This window comes from Colossoma macropomum, unplaced genomic scaffold, assembly GCF_904425465.1.
Source record: "Colossoma macropomum unplaced genomic scaffold, Colossoma_macropomum, whole genome shotgun sequence".
In the NCBI taxonomy this organism is placed as follows: domain Eukaryota; kingdom Metazoa; phylum Chordata; class Actinopteri; order Characiformes; family Serrasalmidae; genus Colossoma; species Colossoma macropomum.
The window spans coordinates 14822656-14840990 of NW_023494788.1; the positions used below are offsets into that span (position 1 = coordinate 14822656).

The window sequence follows — 18335 nt, forward strand, 5'->3', positions numbered from 1 at the left end:
CATGTATTTGGAAATATAACACTTTAAACATGGTTCTATACGAGCACTCCTAGCCAATATCAAAGCAGCTTACGTCATTTCAAACAATAAATAACAACATGAATGAATAAATACGGCCCACGAATGGCACTGGTTTGATTTGCTCTTGTGAATAGAGACAGAGTTCAGTTCTATACACTTGAAAATGATGGGTTTTTCAAGGGTTCTTTAGTAAAGGCAATGCTTCTATTTAGAACCATGAGTTCTATGGAGAACAATATCATGCTTTAATCTTAAGATTAATGGAGGATATCTTGTATATGGTTCTATATAGCATCAAAAAGGGTTCTGCTATAGTTATGATGTCAAGCTTGAACTCTCTCTCAAGATTGACCTGCAGAACCCTTTTCGTTGCTGTACAGAATCATTCACAACACATTCTCCAAAAATCTGAAGGACCATCTCACCATGCAAAGAACCATTTAGTGAAATGGTTCTTCAAATCATGGTTCCAAACAGATCCATTGCCTTTACTAAAAAACCTTTGAGAACCATCCTTTTAAGTGTGTAATGGGGTCTCTTTGTAGCTGCTGATGGATGATTCCTTCTGCTTCCACAAAGTGAGAAAGGTGAGTCTTGCTTGGAGACGAGTCACTTTATTGCTTTCTCTCTTTGGGGTCCTGGTGCTCCCAGGGGGTGGGGTCGTTCTCCAGCGTGAGGGACCCGCTCTCGCGCTCGTGCCAGAATTGCTCCACATCTGGCAGCACTACGCTTTCTTTATTTCCAGGACTCTCCTTCTCTTTTTTCTCCTGCTCCTGTTGCTGCTGCTGCTGCTGCTGCTGGTTTTTCTCCTTCTCGGGCTCCTCGGCTCCTCGGCCTGGCCTGCTGGGAGGCGGCAGGTGGGCAGAAGTCTCGGGCCTTGGGGTGGGCGACTTTGGGGCAGTGGGCGCGTGCGGTCCCGGTTTGGGCTGCTGCTGCTTGGGCTGCTGTTTGCGGAGCGTGAGCCGACGCCACAGGCCCTTGTAGCTCTCGCGGAACTCCTCGGACAGCGCAAGCACGATAAGCGGGTTCACGAGCGAAATGGCGAACATGAGCAGCTGCGCGCACAGGGCGAAAGACGCGGGCGGGAGTGGGCCTCCGCTGTCCAGGCCGTGTCGCGTCCACACCCACCACACCCAGTGCGGCAGCCACATGGCCGCCGTGGCCATGGTGAGGCCGAAGAGCGTGAGCGTGAGCCTGCGCGAGCGGATCTGCGCGCGTAGGTTCTGCGCCTTGTTGCTGCAGCGCCGCCGGCAGCGCCCGTGCGCCCTCCAGAAGTAGAGGAGGGCGAAGGCGAGCGGGGCGCAGAAAGCCAGCAGCGGGTACGCCTTGGCGTAGCCGGACGCAAAGCCGCGGGCTTCGGGGGGAACCAGCTGGACGCACGCCAGGCCGTCGCCTTCCTCCTGGAGCGCGGCGAAGAGCCAGTGCGGGACGGGCAGCGCGCAGGCCAGCAGCCAGACGGCCAGCAGCAGCACCGCGATGGTCTTGAGGCGGATGCTGACCTGCTTGGCGGGGTTGCTCGCGTACCTGTGGCACGCCTTGGCCAGCACGGCCACGGTGAAGCTCTTGGCGGCCATGCACGCGTGCACGAACCAGTCGCACGTCTTGCACACCAGCAGGCCCAGGGTCCAGCCGGCGCGCGAGTACGCAGCGGCCTTGAACGGCACGGCGAATGCCAGCAGGAGCCCGTCGGCCAGCATGAGGTTGAGGAGGAGCGCGTTGATCAGGGAGAGCTTGGATTTGCGCGCGTTGCTGATCAGGACCCCCATGGCCGTGACGTTGGCGGCGAAGCCCAGCACGCAGATAACGGCCAGCACCGCGGGCACGAGCACTCTCAGCTCGCCGGTCTCCAGGTGTTGGTAGGCGCCGCGCGCGAGCACCGATCTCCTGTCCACTGTGCCGTTTCCCGCGCTCGTGTTCGCGCTCGCTCCCGGTGACGCGTCCATGTCCGCGGACAGACTTGCGACAGAAAACAAAAACAACGGAGAAAGACACAGACGCGCGAGACACTTGCGTAGTGCTGGCGGAGGCGCGCGCTCTGCTCAGGAAACCGAAAACCCGAGACCCCACGCGCTCCTCCACACACACTCACTCACTTGCAGCGGCGCGCGTCCCGCGCGGGTTTATGAAGGCGCGTTTGACTGACAGGTGCCCCGCCCCCTCCAGCCCGTCTCCAGCTGACCGCAGCGCAGCATCCTCTCGAGGCCAATTAGAATGATTACAGGTACGAGCGCGCGCCGCGAGACTCCGCGCCTTCATCGCTGCAGAATTAGAGCTCTGATTTAAAGCTTGATTACGAGCAGAGCCGGAAGTGGTGATTCTCGGCAAAAGACTGGAATGAAGCCCCTGGATTCACGTTTTTAAATTAGCTGAGGCCCCAGTATAATATACAATATTTCTTACTTTTAGATTGTTACAATAAATCTTAAAGGGCACGAGACCTACATTTTTCTGAGATCCACTTATAACATTTGTGTGGTTTTATGTACCAAAAAACAGTCATAATTCATGTTTACGTTTTCCAACCTTTATTCCTTTAGAAGTAAACAGGCTGTTTTTGTTACTGTGCTTTTAAGACTGATTTATGTAAATGAGCCCTGCTCTGATTGGCTGTATGCTGCCTCGTTTAAAAAGCGAACACTGCTTACAACTTCAATGTGAACACTTCGGAGCTGAACTGCTGTAGTTAGAATGGGTGGTTATGTGTCAGTGTTGATGTTTTGTTTTTTCATCACATCAAAGAAAGAATGAATGAGTGCAGTATGTTTTTTTCTTTTGGTGTATATAGATGCAGCTTTTAGAAGGTTCTTCAAAGATCCATGTCCAACAGTTTCTCCAAAATAGAGAAGAACTGTTTAATCATTTAAGAACCCTTAAAGAACCAATTCTTTCAAATATCATGTCATTCTTAAAATTTTAGAACTGCAAGAACTGACAAATGTGAGTTTCATATTCATATTCATATTCACAGTGAGCTGTTCAAGCTTCTTGCTATATAAATAAAAACATAATTATTAAAAATGTAAACAAAAATGTTAAAAATGTTCTTCAAGCGTTCTTTAGTAAAGGAAATGTTGATGCAGTAATATGTAAAAGTTTGGGTACCCCGTTCAAATGACACATTTGATTGGTTTTGTAAGTGAAAAGAAGTCAACACATCCTCAGAGGGATGTTAACTTACTTTGAAAATCCACAAAATATGTCATTTGATTGGGGGTGTTCAAACTTTTGCATTCAACGGTCTATCGAACCATATTAACTCAAAGAACTATTTGATTACATAAACAGTTCTTTGGATGGGTAAATGATTCTATGATTGAAATGATGCAAAATGATTCTAAATAGCACCAAAAGGATTCTGCTGTTGTTACAAGTCATAGAACCTTTTTTGGTACTGCAAAGAGCCATCTTTACTAAAAGTATATTATTTACTTAATCACACACACTTAGCCTACTACAGTGCTGTGAAAAAGTATTTGCCCCTCACCTGATTTCTTCTATAATTGCTGATTTGTCATATTTCAATGTTTCAGATCACCTAACTAATTTTAATAGAAGATAAAGACAACACAAGTAAACACAAAATGCAGCTTTTAAATGATCATTCCATTTATTGAAGAAAAAGATTTATTCAAAACATATCACCCATATAAACCTAATAACTGGTTGTGCCACTCTTGGCAGTAACAACTACAATCAAACGTTTGCTATAACTTGCAATGATTCTTTTACATCATGGTGGAGGAATTTTGACTCACTCTTCTTTGCAGAATTTTTTTAAAGTTTGGCTACATTGAAGGGTTTTTGGCATGAACTGCTCATTTAAGATCTTGCAACAGCATCTCAGCATCTTCCAAAAAGTTCCACCTTTGACCCATCAGTCCACAGAATATTATCCCAAAAGTCTTGGGGGTTGTGTAGGTGTTTTTTGGCAAATGCAAGACAAGCCTTTGTGTTCTTCTTGGTCAGCAGTGGTTTTCTTCCATGCATGCCATTTTTGCACATTATTTTACTGTGGAATAGTGCACATTGACCATAACAGAGAAAATTGATCATTCTTTAGATGTTTGTCTATGTTTTTTGTGACCTCCTGGCTGTGTCATCAGTGCAATCTTGGTGAAATTTTTCTAGGCCAGCCACTCCTAGGAAGGTTCACCACTGTTACAGGTTTTCTCCATTTGTGGATAATGACCCAGACTCAGAGCCTTAGCAATGGCTTTGTAACCACATTGCCAGACAGTTCTATTTATGTTTAGATCCTACAGGTCTAGCAGTAATCATGCCTGGGTGTGGATAGTGAAACTGACCTCAATAGTTAATTGAATTTGGTTAACTGGTTTATTTAGTAGCTAAGGGGCAGTTGCTTTTTCACATAGGGCCCTATAAAAGGTAGGGCTGAACAGCATTTTTCCTTCAATAGATGAAATCATAATTTAAAAACAGCATCTTATGTTTACTTGGGTTATCTTGTGTAATATTAAATATTAAAAGTAGTTTGATGATCTAAAACATTCAAGTTAACAAATATGCAAAAACAGCAGAAATTGAGAAGGGGAAAATAGTTTTTCACAGTACTGTAACTCGTTCACTCACTTTCTCGCTACTTGTGAACTTCCAGAGAGTCTGCTTGGGATATATAGAACCATGACAACTCATAATGGCTCTAAATAAATGGTTCTTTGCATGGTTAAACGGTTCTTCTACATGATGGAACACCAGTTGTGTATCGGTCTTTAAAGAACTTTTAAAAAATGGTTCTATATAGCACCAAAAAGGGTTCTGCTATTGACACAAGTCATTAAACCTTGTGACATAACATAGAACCCTTTTTGCTAAAAGTATATTTATTCATCCACTCTAAATTTCTTGCAAACTTGTTGTCTTAACTTGCATGTTACTGATAAAATCCACTGGGTTATATTGCTGCTCCGTGTAATTTTGCCATTAATCTGAATTGTATAAGGGTGGGAGGTAATTGCAGGAGGTATACTTAAGAGAATCTGCTTCTGATGCAGACTTAGAATTTACTTGTGGAATAACTCCGGGGGATAAAAAGAAAGATGGACAAACAAACGAAGATGGACAACAAACATTCTTTCAGTGTAAGCATAGCATAATTAATGCACCATGACTGTGTACTTATTACACAACATTGATTGATTGATTGTTTATTTTAACATTATTTCATTGCTACTTTCCTGCAGTTCTATGTCACAGAACCTCAAGTGTGAAGTCTGTCAGTCCACAAGTCCAGAGATTTGGATTAAGCAGTTTGTTACTTGCTCATTAACTCACTCTCTCACTTGCTCATTAAGTCTCACTTATTTACTTACGTAATTACAGTACATACCTTGGCATTGCCCTTCATTAGGATTTCAGAGCCAGCTCTGGGCGGTTTACTTTGTTATAGGTTGTATTTTTGGCTCACAGTTTTCTCTGAATGAGTTGAAGTTATAAAGTCCTCTGAGTTGCCACACGAGGGCGCTCTTGCTCCAGCGTTCATGAAACAGTGCCTCCAACTTGCTGATCTTTTGTGGATCCTGGATAAGAAGCCTACATGTTATTCTGGCTTTAGTCTCATGCACAAATGAAAATAGCTACTGTAGAAAAAAAACACTATGGACAAAACCAAAATGTTTCAACTTGCACATTTTTTTTTTATTTCAACAAATTCCATTAAGCATAAAGACTGCATGTCAATTAATTGCATTTAAATACATTCTCAGCTATAAAACTTTCATTTCATTAAGAAGTTCACAACTGAAGTTGTTTTAGAAGACATTACTTTTTTTATTTTTATTTAAAGGACTTGTACCTAAAATTCCCTGATATCATATAACCTTCATGTCTAGTTAGGCTACATCATGATACCGGCCTTTCTCTCCCCCTCTACGTCACGGAACGTAAGTAGGACGGTGCTTTAGGTAGGTGTCTCTGAGAAATGCGCTATAGCGGAACGTGAGATGTTTCGATGAGAGGCAAAGGTATCTTATGTTGCAGACTTGTTCGCACCCTGCTGAGTACACATTCTTAATTGTTACAGTGATTCATTACAAGGAGTGCAATTACAGCTTTCACCCCACACTGCATTGAAGGAGTCAAATCCAGGGGAATACATTTCAGAAATTATAAGCATACACAGCCAGTGTCATGACTGTTTTGCAAACGTTCAAGAACAAACTCGAATTACAGAAAAGTTGGGACAGTATGTGAAATGCAAAGAAAAACAGAAAGCAGTGATTTGTAAATCCACTATAACCTGTTTATAAAGTAAAACAGCACAAAAGCAAGATGTTTTTATTATATCTTACCAACTTGGTTGTTTTTTTTGGCAGCAACCTCCAGAAATGCCCCAGACTTCTCTGGGCTCAAGCTCATCTGAACTAATGTGCAGTGGAAACGTGAACTGTGGTCTGACAAGTCAACCTTTCAGATTGTTTATGGAAATTATTGGACATTGTGTTCTCCAAAACAAAGAAGAAAAGGACCACCTAGATTGTTACCAGTGTAAAGACGAAAAGCCAGGGTATGTTATGGTGTGGGAGTGACCATGGCAGGGGTGACTTGCACATCTGTGAAGGCAACATTAATGCTGAAAGATATATACACATTTTGGTGCAACATACGCCGCCTTCAATACCCTCCATGCTTATTTCTACATAACAGTGGAATAATTCGTGTGGCAAAGGCTTTGTATGGTTGCATAGCCTAAGGTTTGTTTAATGGAAGAATGGCAAAAAAGTATGCTTTCAAAATAGGATCAACTCATGTCGTCAGCCCTCAAACTATTACTAAAGTGATGTAAAACAGTGGTAAACATGCACCTGTTCCAACCTTTTGGAACATAGCATAAGATTTGCAATTAGGGTACATTTACAAAAAGTTCACATCAAATATTGTGTTTTTGTACTGTTTTTTATTCAATACAGGTCCAACAGAATTTACTAATCACTGCTTTTTGTTGTTATTAGCATGTTATACACTGTCCTAACTTTTTTGGAATTGAGGTTTGCACTTCTTTTTCGTGTACTCAAGACATGTATCAATTTCATTCTTTTTTCTTTTTTTTTGTTACACAAAGCTATTCGGTCCACTTTTCTTTAAAAACAGTCACACTCCACGAACCAACATATCCTCCCCACCCGAAAACAGCGTCCCACCAACCCCCTCCCGACCCACTCTCGAGCCCACATACCAAAAGAAGGAAGGCACCACAGCTTATTAACTGTAACATTAAAATAAGAAGACGAGTAAAACAGCGACATGAAATGAACCGACATGTCAATAGTGTGGATTCGCTTAGACTACGATGTTCTCAGAGAACCAATCAGGTAGCAAAGAGCCGTCCATAGATTGCGTATGACCTCAGCATCAGAGTCAACACAGCCACATCCATGTTCCACTGCAGTTCCACGTTTCATTGACAGCTCTGCGGTGGCTAAAGGGCATTATGTGAAGGGTGCCGCATCCTTTCTGTCAAAGAGACTAGAACATCCATCAGGTTCATTATAAAGGCACCCTTCTGTTTCACGTGCCAGGGCATCGATGAAAGAGGCATTGGGGAAATGCACACTACTGCACATGGCTGCAGTTCAGCACAGGTTTGGCTTTTCCGCTGTCCATACCTTCTTAATACATCTGCTAAACTTCATAATACTATGTTTAGCTTCGCCCTGTTTCAGTTTCAAAACGTCAGGTGTTTCCTTCAACGAAATAAATAGAATAAATAAAAGACTCGTTAAAGGGAAGTGAGAAGAAATGCGGAGGCGATGAAGAGTAGGAGAGGAGGGTCGCTGCTTCTTATTCACACACGTCTGGCAGCATTAGTGTGTGTGAGAGAAGCTCTGTAAGTCCCCAATCTGGCCCTGCTCTCAGCATCCCACTCCATTTCATATTCATAGCCTCTAGCTTTCAGTGCACAAACACATATCCACAATGCCTCCTGCAAGCCAAACACCGGCCCCATACAGCAAAAACTGTCTCTCTCTGTTTGCATGTATGGGGGTGTTCCAAGCCCCTCTAGTTGACCTTATCCTGGAAGATGTAGAGGTTGTTGGTGGCTGCCACAGCAATGATGTTCTCCGAGGGGTGCCAGGTGGTGTGGAGGATTTTCTTGCTGAAGTCCAGGCTGTCCACGCTGATCTCGTCCTTGCGCCGCTTGCCACCCACACACACCTTGCGCGGCTTCAGGATGGCCCGCGGCTTGCTGTTCTCCCGTGACGCCTCCAGGGTCACGTCACGCTTCGTATTGCGGTCGAACATCCGGAAGAAGTTGTTGTAGGAGCCAGTCATGATCACGCTGGGAAGAATGAGACAATAAGACAATGAGGCAAAATAAATGTCAAACTGACTGAAGTATAACAATTACACAATAAGCTTTTGACATTCATAATTAAATTAAAGTACAGGCCACGCTTAACAATGACTTTATCATGGGTAAAGGAGGTTGACTCAAATCACTGCCTAAACCCACCTTATCTGTAGTATTATTATGTAACACACCTTATCTGTGGTATAATTGCTGTAACACACCTTATCTGTGGTATAATTACTGTAACACACCTTATCTGTAGTATAATTACTGTAACACACCTTATATATAGTATAATTACTGTGACACTCCTTATCTGTGGTATAATCACTGTAATAGATGGCCACGGGTGGCTTATTACTTTTATAAAACAGTGATGACATACAATATGATAAAATCTTCAATAAATAATTTCTCTAATTTTCTGGATCTTCTGCCACAAAACCAAATTCCTTTAGAGTAAGCTATCATTAGCAGCAACCATGGACAGTTAAACGAGGGCATTCATTGCCCATTCATCAACTTTTTGTCATATAATCATGAACATATCACAATATAGCATTGTCTAATGAAACCTTCACCTTCTAAGGAGCTTATTTGCTTAAATTACCACCACAACAATAATGGTAATTTCTGCTAGCGCCTTTATGTGATTATGTTAGCATCAAGCTAATGGGGCCATACATCATTTTCACATTTATTTAATACTTATCTTCTAAAACCATGGGCATTTGAAGATTGTAAGACACTTAAGAAACTTTGTATTGTGCAGTTTTACAGTGAATCATTCTGTAAATACTTCAATTCAAGGCCTAACACTGAATAGAGCCTGCAAGTGTGTAGCCTGTTAGCCATTTAGCTAAATGCTTAGCTCTAGAGAAGAAAATAACTTCAAACAAAATCAGGTTTTTACGTAGGGTATGAGTACTACTCTTTCAGGCCATTTACTTCATATACACGCTGATGCCTGGTCCCATCTGTTAATACGCTCAGTGGTCCAAATGAGACATGGATCAGTGTTCTCAGTGACACTTGATAAATATGGGACAGATCTTTAAAAATAAGTAAACAAAGGACAATAATATATATGCACATGTTCTACTCCTGTTACATATGCATATGTGATTCTATGCATATCAAAGTTTACATACCAGTCCACCGTTAAAAAAAATTCTGACCATGCCACTGCCACTGACCTGTCTGATCCATTCCACACACACTCGAACTTGTCGAAGATGCAGTCGTTCTCATACAGCGAGCAGAGTTTACTCCTCAGATAGTCGTGTACCTGAAGGATCAAACACAGACATGAACAGACAAAGCATTAGTATAGGACATCATTTCATTAGAGCAGCAGCAGCAGCAGCAGCACTCTCAAGGGAATCATGTGGCACAGGACTCTGTTATCCTGCCATAACACATCTGATGAAGAGGTTGATAACTAGCTGACATGCACAATCAGGTTTGGTTCATCAGGGAAATCACTAAACTGTACAGTACGAGGGTCCCCAGTGAGCAGCAATATAAATACTACATTATAATGTTTATTACATAAGAGTCTACGAGTCTTGCATGAGTTTGTAGCAAGAAGTGAAATAACAGTAGCTGATAACTGACAGGTGAAAAAACACCAATGTGTGTGTGTATTTACAGATCTGTCAGACTAGACATGTTACCTCTGCACCATCTGTAGCAAATGTAAGGTGCTATATGGTCTATAGATTCCTTAATTGCTTGGACATAGAGTTATAAGAAAAACCTGGGTGGTAGATCTCCAGGACCACGACTGAGCAACCCTGTTGTATGATGTATGGAGAGGTTTTTTGTTCTACTTATAGTGTTCTAGACTTTACAGTATAAAAAGGTAACAAGTCAACTTCACATCTCTAAACAAGAAAATAACTGCCTTCAGTTATTCAGGTACTCTTTTTACTGTTATTTGGCATAATTCAAATAAAAAATAACATTACACAGACACGTATAACACTGTTGTATGTGTTATGTTTAAGGATGCTAAGTGAAGTTAGGTGAGGAGATCTAAGCGACTATATGAATGCTGTACCTGATAGGTCTCCAGAGGTTTGCTCTCCATGTTGAGGTCCCACACCTTCACCGTCAGGTAATCCCGCGTCATCAGGTAACGGCCGCTGTGGCTAAACTTCACGTCTGAGATGGAAGAGATGATTTCTGAGAAAAAGGAGCGGTTGCTTGGATCCTCTGGTTCTTCAAAGACTGCATGAGGAGGTGAACAGAGAGAGAGAGAGACAAAAAGAGAGACGTGAAGAAAATTGTTATAGCTTCAGCAAAATCTTTAAGTTCTTCAGAGGAGTAGGAGGTAATCTGCAGAGTCAACAATTTTCTGAATTTCCCATCAAAAGTTTGGGGACAGCTAGCTTATGATATTTTTTAATACAAGTGTGTATATTCTCTGTGTCAGTTTGCAACAATGTAATGTTTTTTCCTTTTCTTTACCCAATTTTCTTCCCAATTTAGTCATGTCCAACTGCAATGGCTAGCTAGATCTTCCCTACTACACAGTGCACCCCAGCTGGGTCTTTAAAGCTAGGACATTCCCCCTCCATGACACTTGAAGTCAGCCACTGCATGTTTTAACACTAACTACCAGTGATGTCAGTATGCACTGGCTAACACTGGCTAGCACTGCACTGGCTATGGCACTGCTGGAGATTGAACTCACAATCTCCTGATGAAAGGCCAACACTTAGATGGGAGCCCTTATACTTTGAGGAAAACAATATCACGTGACAGTTCTCCTTTGGGAATAATACCAAACCCCACACATTTTATGATGTCAGAACTCATCAGCACTCAAACCCTTCAGGTGTTCAAACTACATTTTAACAACAGTTTGGAAAAAAACTTGGTAAAATAATTTTTTAGGCAAACTCATCTCTTCACACTAAGAAAGACACTGTGATGAACATGAAGGTCAGCATTGAAAAATACACACAAATTAATAACAAACAGCTGTTTTATGTAAACCAACTCCATTCTATTTTCAAACGAAGGTGTCCCCAAACTTTTGACAGGCAGTGTAGTTCTCCAGACGAGGGGAAACGAATAGGTCTGCGATCTGCGAGGTCCATTATTTATGTCATCTGCTGTCAATTGCCCCCTGTCTGCTCTGCTGGCTCTGTTGTGTACTGGCCTGTGCTGTCTCAGCAGGACATCTCTAGGGCAGATAAAACAGGAACAGAGGGAAAGGGGACACAGGTCGATGCAGAGGAACGGCGGCCTGAACTGCAGGTGTGTGTCCCAGGTGGGCTGTGTCATGTCGTGAGCGCGTCCACCTGCAGCTTAGCTCAGTGTCACTCACCACAGGATAATGAGTCCTCCAGGGAGGCTGTGTGGAGCCGCACTACAGACTGAGAAGGACTGTTGTGGCTGGGCCTCGCTCCACGCCACAGTGAGATTGATTTTTCAGAATATTCCTCAGGACAGCGGAAAGATTTATGAGTGTGGGAGGAGGAGGAGAAGGAACAACACACACATACATTGCCTGTCTAGAGTTTGGGGATACCTTGCTTTTCAAAATGTTTTGGTATGTTTTTAATTAAGTATGTTTAGCATGTTTTCTTTGTCAGTTTTCAGTTAACTGTTTAGATCTTGCTCTTTTGCAAAAGTGAAGGAACAACAGACGAATGACATATTTCACACATTTTAGTCCCTTGTTGTGATGTCAGCACTCAAACTTTTAGTTGTTTAAAATACATTTTGGGGTGAATGATTTTCCATTAGTGTTATAGCAGTATACTGGTACACTGTCACACAATAATATTGCTTTATATTTTTGGTGGTACTGATAGATAACAAAATCTTTCATTTATTTAATTTCCTGTCAAACAAACCATTAAGTACATTATTCAAACATACATTTAGCAGAAATGACAGAAAAGAAGCCAAAAGATGAGGCAAAACCTGACCTTTATAACAAAGACAACAAGTTGACAAACATGAAGCTGAGTTTTGTACATTATACCAACTAGTGATTATTAATAACGTGTTAATAACATTCTAATAAATTAATAAATTAGTTTGAAACCCTCTGTAGTTCCAGCCTGAAGCCAAGCTGCTCACTCACTATATGTAGCTTCACATTTGCAGTTCTCTCTTTCAAATACATCTTTTAAATAAAAATGATGTTCTAATGATGGTTCTCTTGATAAAAACAAAGTTATTTCCAGCAACTACAATGTCATGAATTTGTTTATCACTGAAGAATGCTGAGTCTGAATTAAGCAAAGCACAGCACTGATGGGGCAAGCACTGGAGAATGCTTTAGGCAGACAATGCTGGACAGTGCTTGCAGGAGACCTGTGGATAATTCAATGAGATGTAACAGCACTCTGAGAATGAGAAGTTGGAACATGCAACCACTGTTGCTCTCACTTGGAATTGCTGACGAAAACTGGAAACTGCCTTCAGTCTGGAAATCATGTGATTTTCATGTTCAGATTCATGTGAACTTTGCAATGTTATTGGATTACTGATACTAATTATCTAATTATTACTCATAAATACATTCTGATGAAGCTTATTATGTCCGTTCGTATAGCTATTTCAAAATGCACTGCTTTTGAAATGGGAAGCATCTGTCTTTAGGCTCAAATATGAGCAAACAAAAGCAAAATAATGCCATTAATCAACAATTAATTAAATATTTTAATCAACTGACAGCCTGATTCTTTTTAATACCCTCTTTTTGTGTGGGTGCCCATGGTCAAATACATTTTATTAATTTTTAATGTGGAAATAAGTGCCTCTACAAAGAGCACACACATTTTAATGCACAATTACTGTTTAATTGCTGAATGTAACACATTGGAAATTAATTTAAACACAAAAGTTTGTGTTTTTGTCAATATGCTAAATTCAGCAAACACATGAATTGTGCACTAAATTTTGCATTGATATATTTAAGTTTGTTCTTTGTAGAAGGCGTGTTAACATATTTTCACTTAGAAAATTGCCACATGTAATTCGACCAGGGGTGATCAAACTTTTGCCAATGACCATATTTCCTCAGACAGTGGTAACAGATGAGCATAGGTATTGAGCGTCATGTCCCCGGGCGAGGCAGTGCGTGTGCCTGCTGTGTGCCGACACCCCAGGTGAAAAATAACAGCTGTGTGTAAAATGCAGGGCCACGCTGTCATCTCCACAGACAACAGACAAGCCTTCAGTAGGATAAGCACACTTCTACCAGCCTCCCTCAAGGCCTGTCCGTGCTTAAAATTCACCAGAAAGAATGCAAATGACCCATTCAACAGGATGTATGTGCATGGAACGGCGAGCACGTCAATAAAGCCAAGGAAATGACTGAACTCTTCCATTTCTGTAGACGTGGCACAGCTCCTTACTACATTGATTTTTTCCCCTTTTTCATACCACTGCTTAAATGTCAATGTATTCAATCTGATTTTGGAATGTGTGCTGCCAGCCACAATCTACGAAGAGGCTCAGAGGAGATCTAAAGCCCAGAGGAGATCTAATGGAAATTTATCAGTGTCCGGTTATCAATTCAGCCATGTGCAGGCTGGGGGGACGCTACTGTATGCAGACTGTATGGATTTATCAGTCTTGCCAAATGAAATTAGGGGGTTAAGCCAAAGCAGACACAATCACATTAAATATTAGCATAAGCTTCACCTCCTCCATCCCTCGCCCAAGATGGGAGGCAGGCTAATCCCCGTCATGGCTGACATGCTGTTTGGTCTCTCGGGGAAGGGCCTGAGTGGAGTGAGCTCGGCTGCTCTATGCATTTGTAATGTTTGTTTCTGTGGAGGCTGGTTAGTTCATGTAAGCAGTGAGACTTCTATTGAGGTATTGGTGGTCTCTTCAGATACATTTAGGATGGCTAAAACTGAATAGCTATCAATAAGTTAGTTCCAACTGGAATTAAGCAGAAGCAGAGAATAAATGTAAACTGGAAATCAAGACAAATTTTCCTTCTGTACCGTATTTCTAAATGTATGGTACTGGGGAGGATCTCTAAACTTGTTAAGCGTTTTTGCTTGATAATAGGAGATGATGATGGGAGTGGGGAGGTTAAACATGACTTTATTGGTTAGTATTATTTTTTCCACCCCCCACTGCACAGTGACATATTCATTGTCTTTCAACACTGTGGTATGATGAATCATACTTACTTTGACAAGGGACATGAACTGACAAGGTAAAAACTGATTTCTGGTTGACTTTAACTCCTAATGTTTTACTTAAAAAAAAAAAAACAGCATTTCAGCAAATGTAGTCATTTCTAGTTCCCAACCTTCATAAGTCTTTCCATTGTAAACTATGCTACAGCACGACCAATCAGGAAAGACCTAGGGATAGCCTTTTTCAAGAAGCAATTCTTATTATCATATTATTACTATGTTATTACATTTAGAGTTAATTTTGTTTATTTCGTATCATTTTATTTATATATCACTAGAACTAAATCCTGCAGATAAATTCTGCATGTCTTGAACTGAAGCGTTGTCAGTAGTTCAAACTGAAATTAGACAGATGTTGAGAAAAGCTTAGCATCAGTTTATTTTTTGCAGCTAATGTTATCTTGTAAAAGGCAAATTGCTTTTCAACCAATTTAGTTATCTTTAGTTTCCTAAACTTTGTGTCAATGTAACGCAAAGTATAGTGGCACCAATCAGGAGGTACCTTGAGAAGTTGTCCCTTGGGAAAGCTTTAGTTCCTATCAGTTAATAGCCTTAGTTATCATTACTGTGTTATGTAGTTAAGTTTCATTTGTAGGCTCACCTTCTGTCCATCTAAAACCCTGCACATCTACATTAGCGGTGACATGGTGAAGGCAGACACTTTGACAGACAGTTGTGTATAAAAGTTTGGGCGCTCCTGGTGAAACTGTGTTTTTTTATTTTCTAAGTGAAAAAAGTTAGCATATCCTCTGCTGAGAACACATTTTGGCACATTATAAAGCTCACTTACTTATATTTGCTGAATGTAGCATATTAGGGAAAAAAATAAACACAAAATGTAGCCTGTGCAAACGTTATGGCACATTTTATAATTTTTTGTTTTCAGTATGTTAAACACATTCATAGAAATTGTGCCATTACGAAGTATGTTCTCTGTAGAGGATGTGTTAACTTATTTTCACTTAGAAAATCAACAAAACATGTAATTTGACCAGGATGTTTCGCATTCGACTGTATACATGGAATATATAACAGGGCTCTGAGTGAGGGGTCCCACACCTGCAAACACAAGGTGAAAGCTTCCATAGGGAGTCTCAGCTGACTCTTATCTTCCCCAGGATTAGAAGTTTTTATTGACACCCATGCCTTTACAGAATTTTGGTGAGATCTTAAGCACTCACATTTGGAGTGGTTGTCGCAGAGCGCGGCGGCCCTCATATCACACAGCCGGATGGAACCTTTACTGCTGCTGTAGACGAACGTGTTGCACTGGTGAGGATGAAACTCCGCTGCGGTTATCACCTCCGTCAGCTCCTCCATGTTGGCTGGCTTAATGTCTACAATGTCTAGAAACGCCGCTCAGGAAACACTTCACAATTATGATGGGAATATGTAATTCTAATTCTTTGAAACATCAGAAAGAGTTTGTGGTAATTATTCATCGTGGTGTCAGCAGATTTACCTTTTAATAACATAATAACAATTAAATAAATGAACTGGAAAAAACAAGGAACTGCTAAGGCTCACAGTATGCTTGGGCTGTGAAAGCTTAACCGGGGCTGCACTGGCAGTGCCCATATATTCATTTTTATTTATCTTTGTCTTTTTAAATATTGCTATGCGTGAGGCATCACCTTCTCCACATCAATCTGAATGACTCTTTTGCTTCAGTTTGGCTCCGAACAGCTACAGCTCCACCCTCTCACTGCCCACACATAGCTGTCCCTAATCAATACTGATCACCCACTCCTGTTCCTGATTGTTGAACTCATTAGGACTGCTATATGTGCTCCGGTTTGGCCTCTGTTACTCTATGTTGCTCTAACTTTATCAATTCTAAGATGTGTGCTTGTTTATTTTTTGAAGTTCCTGGTCTACCATGTTTTGGTATCCTGACCCTGTTTGCATGCTTTCTTGTTAATGACTATGAATTCACCCAGCACAGTTCTCTTGACTGATGGCATATGTTGCAAGTTTCCTGCAGATTTAAACTTTCAGATGAACGTGTGCAGTCAAAATAAATAAAAAACTGCAACTCAAGGTGTATCACCTACTTGTATTCATATCAGTTTATAATGTATTAGAATGCATCTATTCATTATGAATAATGGCCTATTCATATTTGGTTACATACCTGATTTCACCACACAGAATTCAGTATAGCCTACAAGAGTGTTCACTAACCCTGCTCCTGGAGATCTACCTTCCTGCTGACTTCAGCTCCAACCCTAATAGACCCCTCCTGATCAATCTAATAATTGCTTTCAGATGCCTCCTTTGTCAGCTGTTTCTAGGAAGGTAGATCTCCAGGAGGAGGGCTGGTGACCACTGGCCAGGACAGTTGCTACTTCACAACAGTTCTCTACGTTGTTTGAATGTACCTACTTTTCTCTAGTGTGAAATGCTGAAAACAGCTGCCTTTAATTTGCAAGCACAGGAACGTCACATTTCATACACCATATCGTCACTGTTGCACAAAAACCTTGTATAAGGTTTTTGTTTCCCCCTAAAGTGTTTATTTCTTTCCCCATAAAGTTACCATTTTGGAGGTACAAGGTTTTGTTCGATATGCAGTGTGTAAAATAACTGTATGCAAAATAATATAAACTAAAATACATAAACAGGCTGATTTTAGGTGTGTGATACGAAATATGTGGAATTTTAGGGTTTTCTAGTCTATTATTTTTCATAAACTTTATAGTCCCACCATCCTTGTACTTCATGTTTAATGATGTTAACATTATCACATAAAAGTTTCAAATTAGTGTATCAAAGCAAACTACAAACTTTTATAAATGTGAATAAACTACTTTAAATGTTAAAACAAGATATTTTGTTCAATGTCTATTCTTTTAAGCACTTCTCCCAAAAGTTTACTGTGATGGGTGCCATCTATATTCCATAGCATATATCGTATCACAAGACAGTTGCACATTCTATCCTCATTTGAGAATCACTTTTACACTGATACAATAATGTATAGAGCACAGGGAAGCCAAAATGTGATGTCCTACTATGAGGACACTGAGACTCAGGAGGCTAGTAACACTGAACAACTGTGTACATCATAAAAAGGACAGATTTAGCCCGATTACAGAGAGCCTATAAACAAGAATTAGTCTACAGTAACTGCATAAACTGCATAGTAACCAGTAGCTGATTGGACGTCAACCCATTATCTTATTTTGTTCATTTATTATAATCAATTATTTGATTTCTCACTCTTGTTACTTCTTGAATAGTTTGATTCTGAAAATGCTTTTTGTCCATTCCAACTTGTTCACAGTAAACCTGAGAAAAAAAACGAAACATTGTAACGCACATTGTTTACGTGAAAATGTCTTCAAGTATCATGATCTTAGATTTTTGGCCATATCTCTCACCCTTAGGACACTTGCAGTGCACCACCTCTGGCTCCCCATGTTAGACTGTTCATCAAGTGCATCAAATCTGATTAAAAAAGAAAGATGCTATTTGATCTCTACTCCAATAACTCTCTATACAGAAGGATACTGAAGCTCCTGTTGGTGATCTCCAGGTGCCACAGGTTGATCCTCAGGTCATCTGTGGACATATACGTCTCGTAGTCACTGTTAACAGAGATGGAGTTGATGTGGTATGTGTGGCCATTAGAGAACACTCTTCTGGGTGTGGCCTCCACCATGAGGTCCATGGGCCGCAGCACCGGCACCTGGACCAACAAAGAGAAAAGAGAAGAGAATCAGAATTCACAACCAGATCCACATCGAAACCTCCCAACTATATAACTTCCCAGGCCAAAAGATTGGAGTCACCCCGTTGCTTTTAGAATTGCATACATTTTCAAA

The 18335-nt window shown here is 41.0% G+C and overlaps 2 protein-coding genes across 4 annotated transcripts in view; both read right to left on the reverse strand.

Moving 5' to 3' along the window:
- Positions 1-635: 635 nt before the first annotated feature.
- gpr151 (G protein-coupled receptor 151) lies at positions 636-1975 on the reverse strand. The gene has a single exon (XM_036567826.1). The coding sequence runs from the start codon at positions 1962-1964 to the stop codon at positions 636-638; it is 1329 nt and encodes a 442-aa protein (XP_036423719.1). The 5' UTR covers positions 1965-1975.
- A 3704-nt stretch (positions 1976-5679) lies between these two features.
- The window catches only part of LOC118806898 (serine/threonine-protein phosphatase 2A 55 kDa regulatory subunit B beta isoform-like), a 70241-nt gene continuing 57585 nt past the window's right edge, over positions 5680-18335 (reverse strand). For all 3 annotated transcript variants that reach the window (XM_036568574.1, XM_036568575.1, XM_036568576.1), the window contains 5 exons: positions 18022-18199; positions 15690-15854; positions 10392-10561; positions 9526-9617; positions 5680-8317 (listed from right to left, as the gene is read on the reverse strand). In XM_036568574.1, the coding sequence (XP_036424467.1) occupies positions 8038-8317; positions 9526-9617; positions 10392-10561; positions 15690-15854; positions 18022-18199 (885 nt within the window). In that variant the 3' untranslated portion in view covers positions 5680-8037. The remainder of the gene's footprint in view (positions 8318-9525; positions 9618-10391; positions 10562-15689; positions 15855-18021; positions 18200-18335) is intronic.